At 41.9% G+C, this 20,190-nt stretch overlaps 1 protein-coding gene across 1 annotated transcript in view; it reads left to right on the forward strand.

Annotated features, from left to right (window-relative positions):
- The window catches only part of FER1L5 (fer-1 like family member 5), a 495,517-nt gene that overhangs the window by 123,608 nt on the left and 351,719 nt on the right, over positions 1-20,190 (forward strand). The window contains exons 25-27 of the mRNA XM_029603280.1: positions 545-708; positions 1,832-1,946; positions 13,684-13,786. Of these exons, the coding sequence (XP_029459140.1) occupies positions 545-708; positions 1,832-1,946; positions 13,684-13,786 (382 nt within the window). The remainder of the gene's footprint in view (positions 1-544; positions 709-1,831; positions 1,947-13,683; positions 13,787-20,190) is intronic.

Raw genomic sequence — 20,190 nt, forward strand, 5'->3', positions numbered from 1 at the left:
TGTCAGTCCATTTGCTATTATTTCTTTCTTTCTTTCTTTCTGTCTCTGTGGGATTTATCTTTCTCCTTTGTTATTTATCTCTGCCAGGTTACTCTTTATCCTAGATGTCTCTTTGTCTTCTTTGTCCCTTTATCATGACAATAAAGTTTGCTGAATTTAAATTTGAGAAGAGCACTAGTTGGGGAGGGGGGGGGGGGAAGAAAAAAGCACCAGTGTTGTTTCCAACTGTCTTCCCCAACCATGATGGTGGCAGAGGAGGCCCCAGTATGTAAAAGCACTGCTCACTTATGGCTCCTGCCAGTGGGAGGAAGGATGGAAATGGGGGAGGAGTTTGAACCTTGAGATGTCGCACTCAGCATGGCAGCACTTCCAGTAACTTCCGCCACATGAACTTAATAGCTGAGGAGAGAGTCATGAGAGACTGCCCTCTTGCATCCCCACTCTCCCTGGAAGAATGATAGAACAGAGGCTCATAGGCGTGAGGGCTAAGCCTCGCCCCTGCTCACCCACTCATTGCTGTCTCTCATTTTTACTTTGCATTCAGTATGAAAACCAAGTGAAAATCTTTGGGAAGTGGTGTTCCAAGGGGCTGGCCCAGCACCCTAACTTCTCTGACATCACGGGGAAGTTGAGTCTCCCCAAAGACAAGTTCCAGCTCCCCAAGGGTTGGCGATGGGATGGCGACTGGGTAGTGGAACCCCAGAAAAGGTGAGACGCTCGTAGGAACTAATAGATGTGCATGAGAGGATAACCATGCCACAACGTCTCTAGAGGGAGCAATGTACATAGTGTCCATTCCAGAGGATGCAGGTCCCTCTTATTGGCTGCACTCTGACTCCCTTCCCAAGGGCACAGAAATCCATTCTTAACACAGTAAATGACAGCAGAAAAATGCAAAGTGGTCCAGCCAATCTTTCTAGCTCAGGTTATTATTCTTTCAGTATTTATACAGCCACAATAAATTATATACAAGTAAAATGAGTCTCTACCTGATAACGTTTAAAATCAGCGAGGACAATTTTCAAAGTCATTTGAACAATATTTCACCTGTGGAAATGGTGAGTTTGAAGATTCCCCACCACCATCACCTCACTGCAGGTAATCTTCTTTTTCCCCACTGCGAAAAAGGAGTGGGTCCAAAGCATGAAAAGAAAGCTGGGCACTGAAGGCTGATTTTCAGTGCTAGCCTCCTAACTTGGTGACCAAATTTAAAGCTGCCAGAACAGCCCTAAATCCGCCCACCCACGATCTTCTCACTGCACTGAAAAACTGAACTGCGGGTCCAGCAGCTCTCATCATTCCACCATCCCTACCCCGACTCTGGCATACCCCTTCCTCCCACACACTGTGAAAAGTGAAGCCAGGGGGTCCAACAGCTCTGCAACATTCACCCTCAATCCCATCCACTATGAACATTTAAGCCACCCAACATCTCTCCTCCCTCCCAACTGCTTTGAAAATGTGAGTTGAGGGCCAGTAGCACTCCTCTTTACCCCTTCCTGATCCCCAAGAATTTCACCAAGTCAATCAAATATATCTCCTACATATTCACCCTGGATACCCTGAATACCATGCTGACTATAGGGCGTTTGTGGACCAGCTTGCCTGAAAGCATTAGTACAGAGTCCTAAGCTTCTTCCTTTCACTTTCTTTGATTTCATTGGTTTTATGATCTAATATATTTAATTTAGTAAATTGTTATAATTTTTGTAATATGGAAATACCTTTCCCCCCCTCCCCCCCAAAATGGCTCCTTCCCCTGAGAGCGGCCCTTAACTTCAGCCTAAATCTCTCTGATGGTGTGGCCTTCCTCTCTCTGATCTCTGCTCAGGCTGCTGCTAGATGGAGACACCAATCACAGCGAGGTGCTGGAGCAGGTGTATGAGAATGAGATCCGAGAGCCAGGGGAAGAGTGGGGTCCGGCGCCAGTTCCCCACACCAACGCAGTGAGTGTAAAAGGTTTAGGATTAGGGGAGCTGGCTTCTTCCTGCACCATCCCTGTGTGGAGGTATACAGAGCTAGGACATTGTGTTAGGGGGAGAAGCTTTGGGCTCCAACTAATTTTCTGTAAAGCGAAATAAGCATCCCCCCACACATATATCTGTATAGATATAAATATATACATACTTACATACATTTTTACTGGAAATCCAGGGAATCTCTCTCATGCTACTGCTGATTCCTATCTCTGACTTGTTTTCAGCTTTTTGTCCAGCTATCAATCTTTTCACTTCCTAATGGTCCACTCTTCCTTCCTGCCACTCTACGCTCCCTCATCCCTTCTCTCTCATGTGCTTTCTCACTCCTCTTTCCTGGGCCTTGCCCTTTTCATCCCTCCTCCAGTATATAACTAATAGGAGAATATGGATGACACGCCCATATGCTCTGGCATTTAAATGCTAGTGTCACTCTGTGAGGGACCGTGATACCATCCAGTCCCATAAAAATGTAAAGGCATATTGTAGTAAGCTAGTAAACTTTCTTTGCTGGCGCAATGTAATGTAGTAAGTAGAATTGTAAGCTAACAGACTTTGCAAACTTTGCAAATTTCAAACTGGACTATTATTGATTGTAATACTCCTCATCTTTACCAGAGGATAGGGCTAAATGGTCAGTTTTCCAAATGGAGAACGGTCATTAGTGAGTACTACAGGGATTGCTACTGTTTAACATATTATAAATGATCTGGGAAAAGGAAAAACTAGCGAGGTGATCACATCTGCAGAAGACACAAAAGTATTCAAAGTTATTGTGGTCCCTCCTTGGTCTGGACTATGAATTACCCCTGTGCTTGGAGTGGGCAGTACCACATGAAGAATTATATTTACTAATATGATTTACAAGAGCTCCACTTTAAAAACAAAAAGGGACTTCTACGCACATAAGATTCATCACATTATATTCGACTCCAAAGCGCTATTCACATTTGTCTCCAATCTAACTCAGGCCAACCCGCCTGACATACCACCTAACCAAGCTCAAACAAAAGCTGATGAGCTGGCACTCTTCTTCAGTAAGAAAATCACGAACCTGCTAACACAATTAAAGCCTAATACAGGCACACCAGCCAGCAATTACGTTCTCCATAATAAAGACATCTCCCTCCAATCTCTTGAACTCACCACTTCCTCAGAGATCCAAACACTTCTTAAGAAAATGAAACCCTCATCGCATCCACTAGACCAGATCCCATCTAAATTACTACTGCTAATCCCGGACACCATAACCAAAACCCTAGCGGACATCATAAACTGCTCATTCACCCAGGGTTTCTATCCAGACGACCTCAAACTAGCATCCATCAAACCGCTCCTTAAGAAGCCTAACTTGGACCCCAAAGATCCCAACAACTTCCGTCCAATCTCCAATCTGCCTTTCATTGCCAAGGTGATGGAGAAACTAATTAACACACAACTATCAGATTACATAGAAGAACACAATATTCTATTCCCCACTCAATTCGGTTTCAGAAAAGCTTCAAGCACCGAATCCCTTCTCATCTCACTGATTGACTACATTATATTGGGCCTCGATAAAGGACAGGCCTTCCTACTGATCTTATTGGATCTATCGGCAGCGTTCGATACTGTTAACCACGCCATATTACTAAACCAACTGGCGAACATCGGTATTGCAGGATCAGCACTAACATGGTTCAAGACATTCTTAGAAAACAGAGGTTTCAAAGTTAAAATCCACAACAAAGAATCCCCCAGATACCCATCTGCACAAGGAGTTCCTCAGGGTTCCTCTCTCTCACCAACACTTTTCAACTTATACCTTCTCCCGCTTTGCCAACTGCTAAACAAATTGAACCTAAAACACTTCATATTTGCCGACGATGTCCAGATTGTGATCCCTATCAAAGAATCCATCACTAAAGCTCTAGAACTTTGGGAAAATTGTTTTCAGGAAATTAACGATCTCTTATCCAGCTTAAATCTAATTCTAAACCAATCAAAAAGCGAATTCATGCTAATCTCTCCAGATAATTGCAAAATCACTACAAACCCGCCAGCCAACTTGCAAACCCCAAAAGTAAGAGATTTAGGAGTCTCTATAGACAACCGGCTAAATTTAAAATCGTTTATCAACCAAACAACCAAAGACTGCTTCCACAAACTGCACATATTAAAAAGAATAAAACCCCTATTTCACTTCCATGATTATAGAACAGTGCTCCAAGCAATAATATTTGCGAAAATTGATTACTGCAACTCGATCCTACTAGGCCTCCCGTCATCACATACTAAACCTCTCCAATTGATACAGAACACGGCAGCAAGAATTCTAACAAACAAAAGAAGAAGAGATCACATTACACCAGTCCTTAAAGACCTTCACTGGTTACCAATCCACTACAGAATAATTCATAAGTCCCTCACCACAATCTACAAGAATATCCATGGACTGGCTCCACTCCATCTACAAATAGCTCTCAAAAAACACTCCTCCAACAGACCCATCAGAGAAGCATATAGAGAATATCTACAGGTACCACACAACAATACCACCCAACATATAACATTGAGAGACCGGGCCTTCTCCACAGCAGGTCCCCCACTATGGAACTCAATCCCCTTAGAACTAAGACAGGAACCATGTCTTCCAACCTTCAGGAAGAGACTGAAAACATGGCTGTTCATGAAAGCATATCCGGACCTTTAATGATTCACTTCCAGTCACTTCCAGCAAATGCAGCAATATTGAACATTTTCTATTAAACTGAAACAGACACTACCAACCAATCATTACAATGTTTTACTTCTTGTTAAACTTTTTATCTTTCCTCTAACTCTAATCCCAGTTAGAATAACCCCTGTTTTAATGTAACTTTTTCTTCCTGCACTTGTTATACTTTTGTAATTTATACTCTTATGTTTTAGTTATGTTCGTTATAGTGTATTGCCCACCCCTTGTTTTATGTAAACCGACATGATACGAATTTCCGTGAATGCCGGTATAGAAAAACACAAATAAATAAAATAAAATAAATAAATAAATCTTCGGGTTTATAGCCTGAGTGGGAGATGAGATAGGGTCCCAGTCACTCCGATACTACAATTCTGTGCCCTTCCGACACAATCTCTCACTTGTGGCACCACAGACCAGATAAAATCATTACACCAGAGTAAAACAGTAATTAACCCTTTTACTAGTATTATGTAAGTAAACAGTAAATCCAACCACAACATTAAATGGGAAAAGTACAGAAGTGAAGTATAATATAAACTTGCAGTTTTCTCATTTTAAATCAAGCAATGCACACATAACACTGGGTATGGCCTTTAGTCAGGGCAACCAACATCTCATATGGATAGAAATAAAATATAGAGAAAGGGGCAGGGGAGAGGTACACAGCTTTCAAAAATTGTCTTTATCCCTGAGTATGCAAAAGGGGGGACGGGGACAAATCCGCCCCTGTGTCAGCAGTTTGTAAAGGGTACACCCTGTCCCAAACACAAAATTGAGTGGGAAAAAAAACATGAAGAAAATGAAGAAATCCCTCTTGATGGTGAAGCTGGCTGAATGACAAATCAAATAGATGAGTGCTGCAGTGTGTGAAAGGTCGCTCTCTCTTTCTTTCTCTCTCCTGGGGAGCTTCTCCAAATGGTTTACTTGATACTAAATAGAAACTGGGCCTGGTTTCAGACTCTTACAGAAACATCACGGGCCACCAGTTTTTCTTCCTCAGCCCTACTCTGCCAGCAAGGGTTTACTCTTGACTTCGGCTAAAAGGCTGAAGCAGTTAAGATGATAACACTGAATTTGTGACAAAAGGCAAGGAAATAAACCTTCTCTCCTGCTAAAATACTCTCTGTGCAAAGTTTAGATTACTTAACTCAGAATCTTAGAAGGGTGAACCAGCCATGCACTCCTGGGCCTGGATATCTGTGGAAAGGAAGTATCTCAGTTTCTCAGCTCCTGGCTCCTCAGTCCTTTGTTGGGATTTTACATATGGCTTGGCTATGAAGCAAGAAAAGCTATCTGTCTCTCTGTTTCCTCAGACTGCAGAGTTCTGTCTCTCCCTCTTGTTAATTAGCTCTTCAGGAGAAGACCTGATTGCAGGGCTGCCAGATGCATTCCTCTCTTCCTTGGTCCTGGCTCCAATTCCTGGCTGTCCCTGCCTCTCACACATAGAGCCAGCTAATTTGTGCCTTTTCTTCCTTAAATGGTCTCCCAGCATTTCTTTGGCTTCCTCCTCTGCTGTTCTTTGGGCAGGCTAAACAGTACAGCCCTTTTCCTAACATGTTAACACTGTGAGTGCTGGATGCTGGTTCTTACAGAACATGTCTCATTCACAGAAGAGCACAAAGGGGTTTTGATTTATTTGTATATTCTTTTACCTTGACGGCAGCGTGCAGTCTCTGCAGGGTTGAAAACCCCTTTTTGGAAGGTCCAAAACACATCACTCAGATCCAAATGCAGTTCAGTTCACATTATTAGGCTCCAACACACGATAGTAGCTTGCTATATTATAACAGCAGATTGTGAGAACATGCAGAAAGACCTTGCGAGACTGGGAGTTTGAATGGCAGATCAAATTTAATAAGGAAAAGTGTAAAGTGATGCACATAGGGAAAAATAATCCCAACTACCAAATGCCGGGTTTCATATTAGGAGTTGCCACCCAGGAAAAGGACTGTGGCATCCTTGTGGACAATACATTGAAATCCTCAGCTCAGAAGGAAGGTAAGGGAGCAATTAAGGAGCATCAGAAGAAAGGCATCGGGAGCTCTAGACGAGAGGGGCCAGAGCAACTAGAGCAAATTGGAGGAGACAACAGACGAGACAACAGGTACAACACATGAGGATGAAAGTGAAGTAATGCAGGGCTGGAGTTAGAAACAGGCAAGGGACTAGGATGGCAAATTGTAAAGGCACCTACAAACTAGGATTCCTCCTGCTACTCCTTGATTTCTGGGGGAAAAACTACCCGCCTCCAGTCTTCTGCCTTTGGGTGCCAGAATATTAAATCCAGCCCTGATGTAAGGCAGGCCAGGAAGCAGAGTGAAGAGGAAAGGCAGGAGAGAGATCAGGAGACTGATGTTCCTGACTTGAATGGAAATAGATATCTACTCTGGGATCCAGGAGAGGGAAAGACTGCCTAAGATAAACTTGACACCCAAACCGAAAAGCATGATCAACAAGGCCATAATCTGCATAAAGGGACCATCTATTGATATCACAGAAAAAACTAGATACAATATTGTGCAGTGGAAATTATATTGACAGAGTCCCAATAAAGGCAGAAAGAGAAAAAGAACAACCCCTCCTTGGGAAAAAACGGATATAGGAAAAAGTAAACTTGTATGCGGAGGTAGCTCTGAGAGATGAGGACCTCAGGAGCGTGAGAACATAAAAAATAATGAGATTTAAAAATCACAAGCTGAAATATGCTGCATTGACAGCGTAAGATCTTTAATTCATAAGCTCCAATAATAAATTGAAAATAGCAGACGCACAAAAGGTGCGGCGCTATGAAGAAAATAGAAAGGGAAGATAAAATAAATATCTGGATAGAACCAAAGCAATTCTACAGGGAAATGGGAAAGACCATTAGTGTATTTAAAATAAGGCAGGCCCATGAGAGTTTTGGAGAACTTTATGTAAGGATCCTGTAAAATATTGCAGAAGTATTTGAAAAGGATGAAATGGCCTAAAGTAAAGAGAGTGCTGGAAGCCAGATTTTAAAAAGCCTCAAATTAGATGAGGCCTGGCCCTGTGGGGGTGTCCAGTTTTTGGCTCAAGCAGTTACTATCAAGCTTGTTGATTTTAGAAGCCCTGCACACCAAAGCCAGGAGATACACACATGGCTCGGCCTGGTGTGTGCTGCGTGGATTTTACAACCCACTTGGGTATGGGCATATCTCCCGGTACGCGCATAGAAAATTTTTTTTGTAAAAGGGGTGGGGCATGGGCGTGGCCTGAGCGGGGCATGGGCGGGCCAGAACTGCAACATGAAGTCAGCATATAAGTGTTCACACACACAAGCGTGCGCCTTGGTCCCCTACCACGTAACTTTACTTCTGCTATGGGCGGCATGTAAGTCGTTTATCAATAAAAATTAGGCTAGTCAGCAGGATTTTGAGGCTCGGAGCTAATAGGGAAGAAGGGAGGCAAGTTAGCTAGGGGGTTTAGGAAGTCCTCTCCTTTACTGGAGCGAACTGGGAGTGAACTGGGAAAAAGGCCTATTGCGTTGCCATACAAAGGTACTAAAATTCCCCCCACTTATGAACTCCAGATGGCATTCGCGCGCACATATGAGCTTCAATATAAAATAGTGTGCACATGTACACACAGATAACCGATTTTATAATGCGTGCATGTTATAAAATCGGCGTGTCCATGTGCGCACGCTGGCAAATGCGTGCACTTGACACACTCTTGCTGCGCTTGAATTTTACTTCTACATACCAAGATCTGGCAAACTGCAAATATCAGTTGATCATATAAACAGAATTAACCCCACAGTGGTTAATAAGAAGTACACTTTTCCTTCTCAAGGCAGACCCAAGCAACAGCCCCCAAAATTCTCAAGCAATAATGTGCTTACCTACAGTCTGCAATCTTTTCACTGTGGATTCTAGTGCCTGGGATAGAAAGATGCTTACTTATGAAACTTTGAGTGTTATCACCACACTGTTTCCCATGTCACTGTGCTTCAGTGTGTGTAAGATAGCCCAACAAAAGAGATCATGCTCTTTTATTCTAACACCACATTGATCAAACCTACAGCCAGCAACAAAGCAAATGGATTGATGTTAATTCATAATTACATTCTTTTGAACCAATTCTGTAAAAAGTCTGTACAACTATGATTCCTCCTCATTAGCATTTATTCTCCACTTGCAGTAACTAAGTATTCTGTGTCATGTTTCATGCACATAACAAAAGCCCAAATACTGCTGATTCAGCAAATAGAGCAGGAAATCCATTGCTTTAACATATGGTTCTCCTTAGGAGTCAGATGTGCTTGACTAAGGAGCTGGTACAGCTCACATATTTAGCAATATAGTGAATCCAATCAGTGAAACTTTCTAAAACGAATTCACAGTCCTTCCAGACCTTACACAGGTGCAATAAACATCTCTCTCTCTCTGCACTTCTCTTCTGCTTTTCACTTCCTCCCTGTCCGGCTGTCACTCCCTCCATCTGGCTCAGCTCAATTCATCTTCTGATCATTCAGACTCTACCAATTAAAAACTGAGCGCAGTGTAACTAGAATATATCGGTTTAGTACCCATGGTCACATATGTACTTAAGGAGGGCAATAATCAAAGACGTTTTACCAGCGAAAAAGGCTTCTTTGATTCTTGTCCATCCTGCTTGAGGGTAAAAGTATGTCTGTATTTCAGCAACATGCATACTTTTATCTGCACACTGCAGAGGCAGTCCTGGAGTTGGATGGAGGATGGAACATGGAACTATGCATGCAAGTTTTTTTTATCAATTGCATGCAGAGAAAGCAAGTGCAAATCTCTGCATGGAATTTCTTGACGTAAACCCTGGATGTGATTCATGTTGGTTCAGCATTCTTTGCTGTCAAATTACGATGAGCTAGCAAAGTACTCCTATTCCTACTATTTATCATGACTGCAATGCCATTCGATGTATGTAGCGCTATACGAAATAAAAGGCCGTTGGATAACAAACATCATGAGTTAAGCAGCAACAAGTTGATGTTACTCAGATTAATATAAGCTACTTCCAACTACTCATGGAAGTATATTGGGAAGGCAATTTTCAAAAGCCAATTAACTGGGTTTTTGGAAAATGACCTACCCTCCATACAGTTAAAAGTACACGTATTGTAAATAGAGGTATTCCTGGGGATGGGATTAGCTCAGGGAGGGCAACAAAGTTCATAGCTTTGCCTTTCCATAATTACATGCTTTTTTTTCCATGGAAAAAATACCTACAGAGAAAGCAGGAACAAATCTGTGCCTGCCTTATCCAAGAGAATTTTCAAAAGGAAAATATACTCGTGCCATCCCTTTGACAACTGCTGCAAAGCCTGCAGGTAGAAGTACCCACGAACTTTGCAGCTAAGAGGGCAATATTGATGCTGGCCATGGGTCTTGAAGTGCCTGCAGGACTGCAAGCCCATTTTGAAAGGAAACTCTTTGTGGGGTTTCCCTTTGAAAATTCTGGCCAGGCACTCAACCATATGTAGTTTGAACCAATATACTTTTGCACCTTCTTGGAAACACATGTTTTCTGAAAGTAAGCCCAGGGATTTCAAAATGAAATCTCTTCTGCATGTACTTTTCTGTCCCTGCCCCTAGCTCTGCCCACTTCTAGCTATCATCCAATGTGCATACTTTTCGGCATGTTCATGGGAGACAATAATCAAATCTCATTTTTATGCCAGTAAACCAGTCTTTACCAGCATAAATTATTGTCCCCCTTTGTGGGCAGTTATGAAAATTGCCCCACATATGTTGACTGCAAAGAACGAATGTACCTATGTCTTGCAGTACATCTTTTTAATAATACACAGGATATTATGATAGGATGTACAACTAAGTCATATTTATTTCTACCTGTGCTTGGAAAATTTGAATAAAATTTAAGTTGTGTAGCAAGCTACTATAAAGCAGGTTCCTACCTTCATGAGCTTATCATGTGTTTGAGCCTTACAATGTGTGTGGATCTGTCAAAAAAGAGGTTTTCAACTCCGAAGAGACAGTAAGCCACCACAGCCAAGGTGAAGAAATATAAAAATACATTGAAACCCCTCTGTGCTCTCCTGTGAATGACAAATTTATTTATTTATTTATTTATTTATTTTTATTTAACAGCTTTTATATATCTGCATTAGTACGAAACATCATGCCAGTTCACATTTTAACAAAAGACGAGGAAAATACAATATAACAAGGGATTAGGGAGAACAGGATAACAATAACTGGAGAAAGGCAATGAAAGGACAGGTCTCAAACTGCAATAATAACAAATACAACCATTGATTAGATGACAAGAGCACAAGTCAAAATACTAGAAATTAGATTGTCCTAAGGGGGAGAAAGAATGGGGTATGGGCAAGAGAGGGGGGTATAGGAAAGGAAAACTGGATGGGGCAGCGAGCAGGAAACCTGCGAAGAAGAGAGAGGGGGATCCCCAGAGCAAGGAAACAACGTGAAAGAAGCCTATGGGGTGAGAGAGGAGAAGAAACAAGAAAAGGAGAAAAGTACGGTTAGGGAGAAAGTAAGACGGCACAGGGAAGATGAGAGTAGACTAAATGTGCTAATCTGGGTAGGCTTCATGAAACAGCCAAGTTTTTAATTTCTTTTTAAATTTATTTGGGCAAGATTCAAGGCGAAGCATCATAGGCATGGAATTCCAGCGTGTAGGACCGGCGATGGACAGAGCTCGTTCCCTGGTAGAGGAGAGGTGATCTATTTTTAGAGAAAGAAGAAAGGGTCTAGGGAGGGCTTCTTGAGGATGGGTTTGACCACTGCTTGTTTAAGTGAGTCGGGAACAGAGCCAGTAGATAGCGAGCAATTGATGACGTCAGCTATTGCTCTAAATATGGTGTTAGGGATGGCTGGCTCTTGCAGAACAAATATTCTGCAATAGCCAGCATCCATCACTTACAGTCTTAACAAGTTGGAAAAAGGGCTGTACTGTTTAGCCTGCCCAGAGAACAACACTACATAGCTAGCAGAGGAGGAAGCCAAAGGAATACTTGGAGACCATATAAGGTAGAAAAGGCACAATTTGGCTGGTTCTGTCTGGGGGTGGGGTGGGGTGGAGATGGAGATGGCCAGGAGGTGGAGCGAGGAACTAGGAAGTGAGGAGCCCTGCAATAAGTTATTCTGAAGAGCTAATTATGGAGAGGGAGAGATAGAAGTTGGTACTGTGAGGAAATAGAGAGACAGACAGCTATTCTTGATTCATAGCTACGTGTAACATCGCAACAAGGGATACAGGCTCAGGAGGACCTGGCTGGATCACCCTCCTAAGAGAATGAGTTAAATAGTCTAAACTTTGCACAGAGAGTATTTTTGCAGAAGAGGAAAAAGGTTTATTCCCTTGCCTTTTGTCCCCAAATTGAGTATCTCATCTTAATCACTTCAGTCTTTCAGCTGAAGTCAACCATAAATCCTTACTGGCAGGTACTGGGAAAAAATAAACACTGATGGACCGTGGTCTTTCTGTAAGAGAATGAAACCAGACCAGCTTTCTATCTAGTGCCAAGTAAACCATTTGAAGAAGCTCCCCAGGAGAGAGAGAGAGAGAGAGACCTTCCACGCACTGCATTGCTCATCTATTTCGTTTGTCATCCAGATAGCTTCACCATCAAGAGGGATTTCTTCATTTTCTTCATGGTTTTTTCCCCACACAATTTTGTGTTTGGGGCAGGGTGCACCCTTTACAAACTGGTGACACTGGGGTGGATCTGGTCGTCCCCCCCCCACACACACACACATACACTTTTGAGTTCTCAGGGGTAAAGACCATTTTTGAAAGCTGTGTACCTCACTGCTTTTCCCCTCAGCCTCTCTCTATTGGCGGTCATTTTTTTTTGTTTTACTATCCATATGAGATGTAGGTTGTCCTGGCTAACAGGCCACACCCAGTGTTATTTTTGCATTGCTTGATTTAAAATAAGAAAACTGCAAGTTTATATTATCCTTCACTACTGTACTTTTCGCATTTAATGTTCTGGTTGGATTTACTGCCTACTTACACAATACTAGTGAAAGAGTTAATTACTGTTTTAGTCTGGTGTGATGATTTTAACTGCTTTATGGTGCCACGAATGAAAGGTTATTTGGGAAGAGCACAGAATTGCGGTATCAGAGTTTCCGGGACCCTGTCTCATGCCTGGAGGGAGGGGGAGAGAGTACCAGTAGGGAGAAAGAAAGAGGAGACATAGGCTATGAACCAAAAGATAAATCATATTAGTAAGTATAATTTCTTATGTGCTACTCCTCACCCCAAGCATAGGGGTAATTTTCAGTTTGGACCCCATAATCTTTGATCTACTTGTAATGCTGGTGAACTGTTGTCTTCAAAGTAAGAACACCCATTAAGGGTAAGCCACTTGTTTTCAGTACTGTTAATTCCTCCCCAGTCCCCAGCCCTTCTCCTGCCTTCATTGTGTTTGTGCTGGGGCGTACAGAGGGGCTGTACTGTCAGTCCCACCCTGTTCCATGTCCTCCTCTTGCCTGCACTGTCCCTGCGCTGGGGTCCTGGGCATATACAGACAGGCTTCAGCTCTGCCCCTGCCTGCCTTGTGCCTGTGCTGGCAGGTCCTCCCCCCCTCCCTGCCTCCATAGCCCCTGAACTGGGGACATAGCGGTTCCAGTCTCCAGTTCTGCTCCTGTCTGCACTGTCCTTGTGTTTGGGACTTCGACAGGCATGCTTCAGTCTTTTGCATTGTCACTCCTTCTGCCTGCCTGCATTGTCCCTGTGCTGAGTATGTACTGTGTGCATAGTGTACCACAGTCTCCAGCACTGTCAGTCCCTCGCCTGTCTCCAACCCTGCTTGTGCCTGCACCGTTCCTGTGCTGTGCTTATAGGAATGTTATCTGTACCCTCTTGTTTGATGTAATTTCCAACTTTGGTTCTATGTAAACCGATGTGATATGTACTAGTACAGGAACATCGGTATAAATAAATAAATAAATAAATAAATAAATAAAGAGACATTTGTCCTTTTCTGTGCCTCAGGATGGAACAGCTTGTCCCCAAAAGGAGGCAATCTTGTGTCCCCCAGACTGGTACTACAGAGATGATTGGAAGGTGGAGGTGAATCGTGCTGTTGATGAGGCTGGTGAGTCTTCTCTTGATGAGAATCGTTCTCTGCAGTACACTCAGTGACCTCAGTGGCATCTGGTGGCAACTGCTGTCGTGTTACTATGTATGGAGACGTGCTACATATATGGCAGCAATCAGAGCCAACTCTAGAGCAAATGGTACCCTAAGTAAACGTTTGATGGCACTCCCACGCCAGACATTCTCTCCCCTTCTCTCATTCTCTTTCCCCAACCAGCCCCCTTCCCAGCATTATCCGCCCCTTCTTATAGAAACATGACAGTAGAAAAAGACCATATGGCCCATCTGCTCTGCCCATCATCCCTTAATTAATTTAGCTTTATAATTCCCAACACTCCCTCAGAGATCACCTGCATTTATCCCATGCTTTCTTGAATTCAGATGCTGTTTTTGTCTCTACCACTTCCATTGGGAGGCTGTTCCACACCTCCACCACACTCTCTATAAAGAAATATTTCCTAAGATCACTCGTGATTCTCTCTTCATCCATTCTCTTGTCACGTCCCTGTTCCTCCATTCATTGTCTCCTCTTTCTTTCTCCTTACTGGCACTCTCTCCTCCTTCTTCCCCCTCCCTCCAGGCATTCTTTCTCCTCCTCCTGCTATCATTCTTCCTCCTTCCATCCATTCTCAAACTTCTCCCAATCTCTCCCTCCCTCCAAGTATAGTATCCCCATTTTCCTCCTTCCTCCAACTCCTTTCCCTCCCAACATTCTCTCTTCCCTCTCTCCAGGCATTATTTCCTCCTCCATTCTGCCCGCCCAAGCCCAACTACTCCAATCCTCCTCATTCTTGGCTGGCACTCTACCTGTTCTGGATCCAGGACTGCTTTAACCACTTATGGGACTCTGAGCAAATTGTTGTACATGTTTTTCCAGCATGACTGCTCCCCGCAGCCTCATCTCACACCACCCCCATATACTCCCAGCCAATCTAATACTCCCTATCTCAATCCTGCTCAATCTCCAATTCTCCACGCTCTCCACCCATCCCCAAGTCTTAGCTCTCCCTCTCCAATCTCTGATTCTCCACACTTCCCTCATCCCCCATAATCCATGTCCTAGTAGATTTGGATTAGATTTAGATTTATTTAAATTTATGAATCGCCTAATCGCAAAAATGTCTAGGTGATGAACAATAATGACATACTCAATAAAAGAACAAAGAACATATTAACTAAAATGCACTCATTAAAAACAAATAAATAATATAAAACTGAATACAAAAACAGTCAAGTAAAAATAATTAAAAATAGATTGATTGAAACAAAAATGTTTTGAGGAGAGACCTAAGTGTTTTAACAGATTCACACTGCCGAATTTCTAGAGGTAAAGAATCCAAGAAATTGGGTCCTGCTACAGAGAAAGAGCATTCGCGAGTTGTGTGCAAATGAGCGCCCTTTGGGGAAGGAACATCAAGGTGATAGTGTTGTGATGAGTGAAGGTTGCGAACCGCTTGATAAAACTTGAGAATAGCATTTGCCCAGGGTAAATAACCAATCCCTGTTTACCCATTTCACCCACTCAAGATTTTATGGTCTTCAGTCATATCACCTCTCAGCCGTTACAGCTCCAGGCTGAGGAGCCCTAATCTGTTTAGCCTCAATTTACAGGGGAGCCATTTCATCCTCTTTATCATTTTGGACATTCCTCTCGGCATCTTTTCTAGTTTTGCTATATCATTTTTCCGATGGGCAACCAAAACTGCAGTAGTAGTTACATGCCTGCCCCCAAGTGCTTATGTTCAAAGTTTGCACCTGGCACAACAGAAGTGTAGCTATGTATAAAAATAGGTTTGGACAAGTTCCTGGAGGAAAAGTCCATGAAACATTATTAAGGTAGAGTTGCAGAAATCCACTTCTTATCCCTTGGATGTGTGATCTGGATTGGCTACTGTTAGAAATTTTAAATCAATAACAAAACAACAAAATATGAGTTGTGCATGAATAATCTGGGGTTGTGACAGATTATCAAAGTGAATAAAATATCCTGAGTGCTTGCCATCTTCTGGAATCTCACAGAATTTATGTTCTAAATTTGCACCTGAGGCAATGGAAGTTCAACTGTGCATAAAAAATGGTTTGGCCAAGTCCCTGGAGGATAAGTCCATAAACTATTATGAAAGTGGAGTACAAAATACTTGGCTCAAAGGACTTTTGTTCTGATCCAAAATGGTAAGTTTTATGTTCTTATGAACCTTCTAGTCCTATTCTGGGGCAAGGGGTGCAGGAGCCTGTGGATTTCAAAGCCTGGATCACTCGCTGTGACCTCTGGTGTCCTTTCCTGGGGGCTGCTGGGAACAGTATGCAGATGATGAGCTTTACACCCCTGCTACCTTGGAAACTTTAAATCGATAACAAATCATCAAAATTTGAGATATGAGTGAGTAATCTGGGGTTGTGACAGATTATCAAAGTGGATAAAATATCTTGAGTGCTTGCTATCTTCTGTAATAGTTTTCTATGTAAATTTGGGTTTAACTGTTCACCTTTCCAAATTTGAGCTCAAGGCAAGTGACACTTGGGTTTCAGTAGTAGTTATACCCCTGCCCCAGAGAGCTTACATTCTAAATTTGCACCAGATGCAGCAAAAATGTAGTTGTGCATAAAAAATAGTTTGGATGAGTCCCTGTAAGGTGGATCACAGAGTACTATGCTTAATAGATCTTTGGTCCAAGCTTGTAGGGAAAGTTTTATTTTGTTTATGAGTCTTCTAATTCTGTTCTGCTGCATAGGGTACAGAGGTCCTCTGGAAGTTGGTGCTCAAAGCTTGGATCGCTCGCTGTGACTTCCAGAGTCTTCTCCCAAGGGCTGCTGGGAACCTTTTTAGAAAACTTTATTATCAAACACAAAATTATTATATAACAATAATATAAATCAGAAATCAACATAAAAAATAATTCCTCTTTTACATGTCTCAAACATTTATATCATGTTATGTCTTAAACTGTTAACTGAGTAATATCATAAAGTGGATGTTCAAACCTCACATGGCGAAATCCAAGAGCAAGCAAAGATAATGTGGGGAAAATTTAAATCTAAATCTTTTGTTTTTAAATTAATCAGGTGCTATGATGAGAGTTACAAGAACTGGAATTCAGTAATGCAGAGACACCTGCTTACTAGACAGTGATATAGCAATTTGCCTGCACTTGGATATCTTTGCCGGTACAGTGATATATCACTGTCTAGTAAGCTGGTTCAGGTGTCTCAGCTAAGTCCCTCCCGAAGAAGCTGACAGGCGAAACATGGCCGTGTCAGGGGACAACATTGTTTAAAGTTGTGAACACAATATAGTGATAATATCGATGGAATACAAATTACCAATGAAGACAGCACACTGAATTCCAGTTCTTGTAACTCTCATCATTGCACCTGATCAATGAAAAACGAAAGATTTTGATTTGAAATTATTCCTCACATTCTCTTTGCCTGTTCTTAAAGCCTTAACACCATCGGACTTTTGTCACAGCCACTGAGAACCAAAATCTTACATTCTTAACTAATCTAAGAGAAAGGCAGTTTACTAAACAAACCTTTTCCAGTCTGTTGCTCATTGACCCAAGATGATCTCTCTGCACCTTTCAGCATGTAGTCTTTCACAATGAATCTCCCCAATTGACATATATCTTCCATCTCTAGTTCCATATCTTGATATAACTGCAAATTTCTGGCTCTCCATAGAGCTTCTTTTATGCCCTTCATTGCTATCCATGTCTTCTTCCTGGCTTCATTTTGTTTATAAAGCCAATCATGACAGCATTTTTTGGCAGCGCTGTACTCAGTCATAGAGCATTTAGCCATCTGCTTGCTCTGTTCCAAACATCTCGCACCATGTCACGTCTCCAGAAGATCTGCTGAGGGGACTCCTCCTTCCAACATCCTTCTCCGATGCAGCATGCAGTGTTGCCTCTTCTTCGTTTGGAAAAAAAAAACCCTCTCTTTTCGATAGTCCTTTGTGAATTGCACACCAGGCCAAGTCTTTTTGTGCATTAAACAGATATTTCGCAATGACATTGAGCCAATCTGCTCTGCTCCTCATTAAATTTGCCAACTGCCCATGTACAATTTTTACGTACACACACAGATTCTTCTAGTTTAGCTGCGTTCAAACAATCGAATGATGTTTTTGTCAACTCAGATTCCGTAACCTTCCTTTTAACTTCCTCATAGCTGAATGCCCAAGTCTCTGCATGTGGAGTGTTCTTTAATGGCATCGTTTCCCATTTTCTGCTAATGAAAATGTTCAAGCAGAATTTGTTTAGAAATGTCCAAGGCTTTCCAATCTTCTCTTGCGCTGTTGCTCCCTAACTCACTCTATGCAAAAGCTTACCTAAAAAGTTTGCTTCTGTATTAGGTACCCCCCTTCCCCCTTTCTTCACGGGCTCTAGAAAGCTTTTCTTCTTTTGCATTCCACAGAAATTAAAATATTATTTTGGTCAGAAATGTTGCATAGGATTATGTACCGGGAAAGCAAAGGCTATGTTCATCAACATGGTCAATAGTTCATTTTTCATCACTAGTATACTTCCCAACAGTGACAAGTGTCTCTGATTCTATAAATTAATTTTTCTTTCTACCCTTTTTACTCCTTCATCCCAGTTACTTGTGGTCATTCCTTTCCCAAATTTTAGTCCTAATATTTTAATTGTATTTTTTTATATTCCCCATCCCCAATTGACTATAGATTCTCTCCAGTTTATATATAAACACTTAACTTTTCTCTTGATTAACCTTGGCAGATGCAGCTCTGCTATATTCCTAGCTTTGCCAGCCCACTCTGGCTAAGGCTTTATAGCTCAAGAAAAAGAAGGAAAGAACATCCATGTACAGGGCACTTTTAACTTCCTGTCCTCCAGTGCTGGATATAACAATCCCTTGAATTATAGGGTCCATTCTTATTGCTTTAGCTAAGGGTTCTAGCCCCAGCACAAACAATAGGCTGGACAGGGCATCCTTGCCTTACTCCAGACTGTACCATTAATCACGAGACTACTTATACTTTGTATAAGGTTTTCAGCCATCTCAAAAATTGGGCCCCGATTCCCAATCTGTCCATGGTTGTTCACAAAAACTCTTGATTTAATCTATCATATGCCTTTTCTAAATCAAGCGATATCATACATAGAGGAATATTCCTGTCATTGCCAAATGCAATAATATCTCTCACCAATTCCTGGTTCTCATCCGTCTTCCTCCTAGGTACACTGCATGTCTGCTCTTTGCCAACTGCATCGTTCATTATTCTCTGCAGCCTGCTGGCCAACACTTTTGCTAAGATCTTATAATTGGATGATAACAGTGTTCTGGTTCTCCAGTTCCTTATATCTCTTGTCCCCTTTCCCTTTAAAGATAAGCATTATCACTCCTTTCCTCATAGACCCGGACATTATACCTTTTCCCAGTCACTCATAATACATTCCCAGCAGATCATTCTTTATGACTTCACCTCTATTGGCAAACCATCACCTCCAGGCACCTTGCCAGATGCTAAGGGGGTAATTTTCAAAGGAGTTACGCATGTAAATGTGACATACTATCGTAGCAATTTTCAAAAGGTATTTACTCCAGTAAAGTGCACTTACTTGAGTAAATCCTATGGACAATTCAATGGCATATATTGTAGCAATTTTGAAAAGCCCACTTACTTGAGTAAAGTGTATTTACTCGAGCAAAAACCAGTTTTGCTCGAGTAAATGCTTTTGAAAATCTGGCCCTAAGGACTCAACTGCTTTCTTTATCGCATCTTCATCTATGTCCCTCTCTGTCTCCTCTCTATCGTCTTCCTTTATTTTAGGTCTTAGTTGCTCTAAGAGTTTATTAGCACTCTCATTCTCATTTTCTCTATGCTGATATAATTCTTCGTAAAAATCAGTTACACTCTTTGTTATCCCTATTTCTCCTTTTTGTTCCTGACCTTCAGCACTGATTACATTTTTAATCTCTCCTGCTTTTTTTGTAATGCACCTAAAAAAAACTTGAACAGGTTTCATTTTCTTCTCTATGTTTAACCCTTGCTCTGTTCATCACACCACTCGTTCTCTTTGTGCCATATCATCACTTTCTTTGTAGCTTCCTTCACCTCCTCTTTAACATCAAATCCATGTATTGCCAGTTTATACAGGTTTTGTAACTTTTTCTCCCACTTTCAAAGTTCCATTCTTTTTTTCCCTTGCTTTCTGATTCCCCACTCTTTGAAAACAAAACCACAGGTCCTTCTCTTAACTTCTTCCCACCAGTCAGTTCCTTGGGGGAAGAGCTCTCTAACAGATCCCTATCCTTTATATTTTTCCTTATATGCATTCCTCAATCTTTCATCCTTTAAATGATTCACATTTAACTTCCACCATCCTGGACCCCAGCTCATCCCCCCTGGTAACTCCAGCACTACTTTGAGCAAATGAT

This window comes from Rhinatrema bivittatum, chromosome 5 (assembly GCF_901001135.1).
Source record: "Rhinatrema bivittatum chromosome 5, aRhiBiv1.1, whole genome shotgun sequence".
NCBI lineage: Eukaryota > Metazoa > Chordata > Amphibia > Gymnophiona > Rhinatrematidae > Rhinatrema > Rhinatrema bivittatum.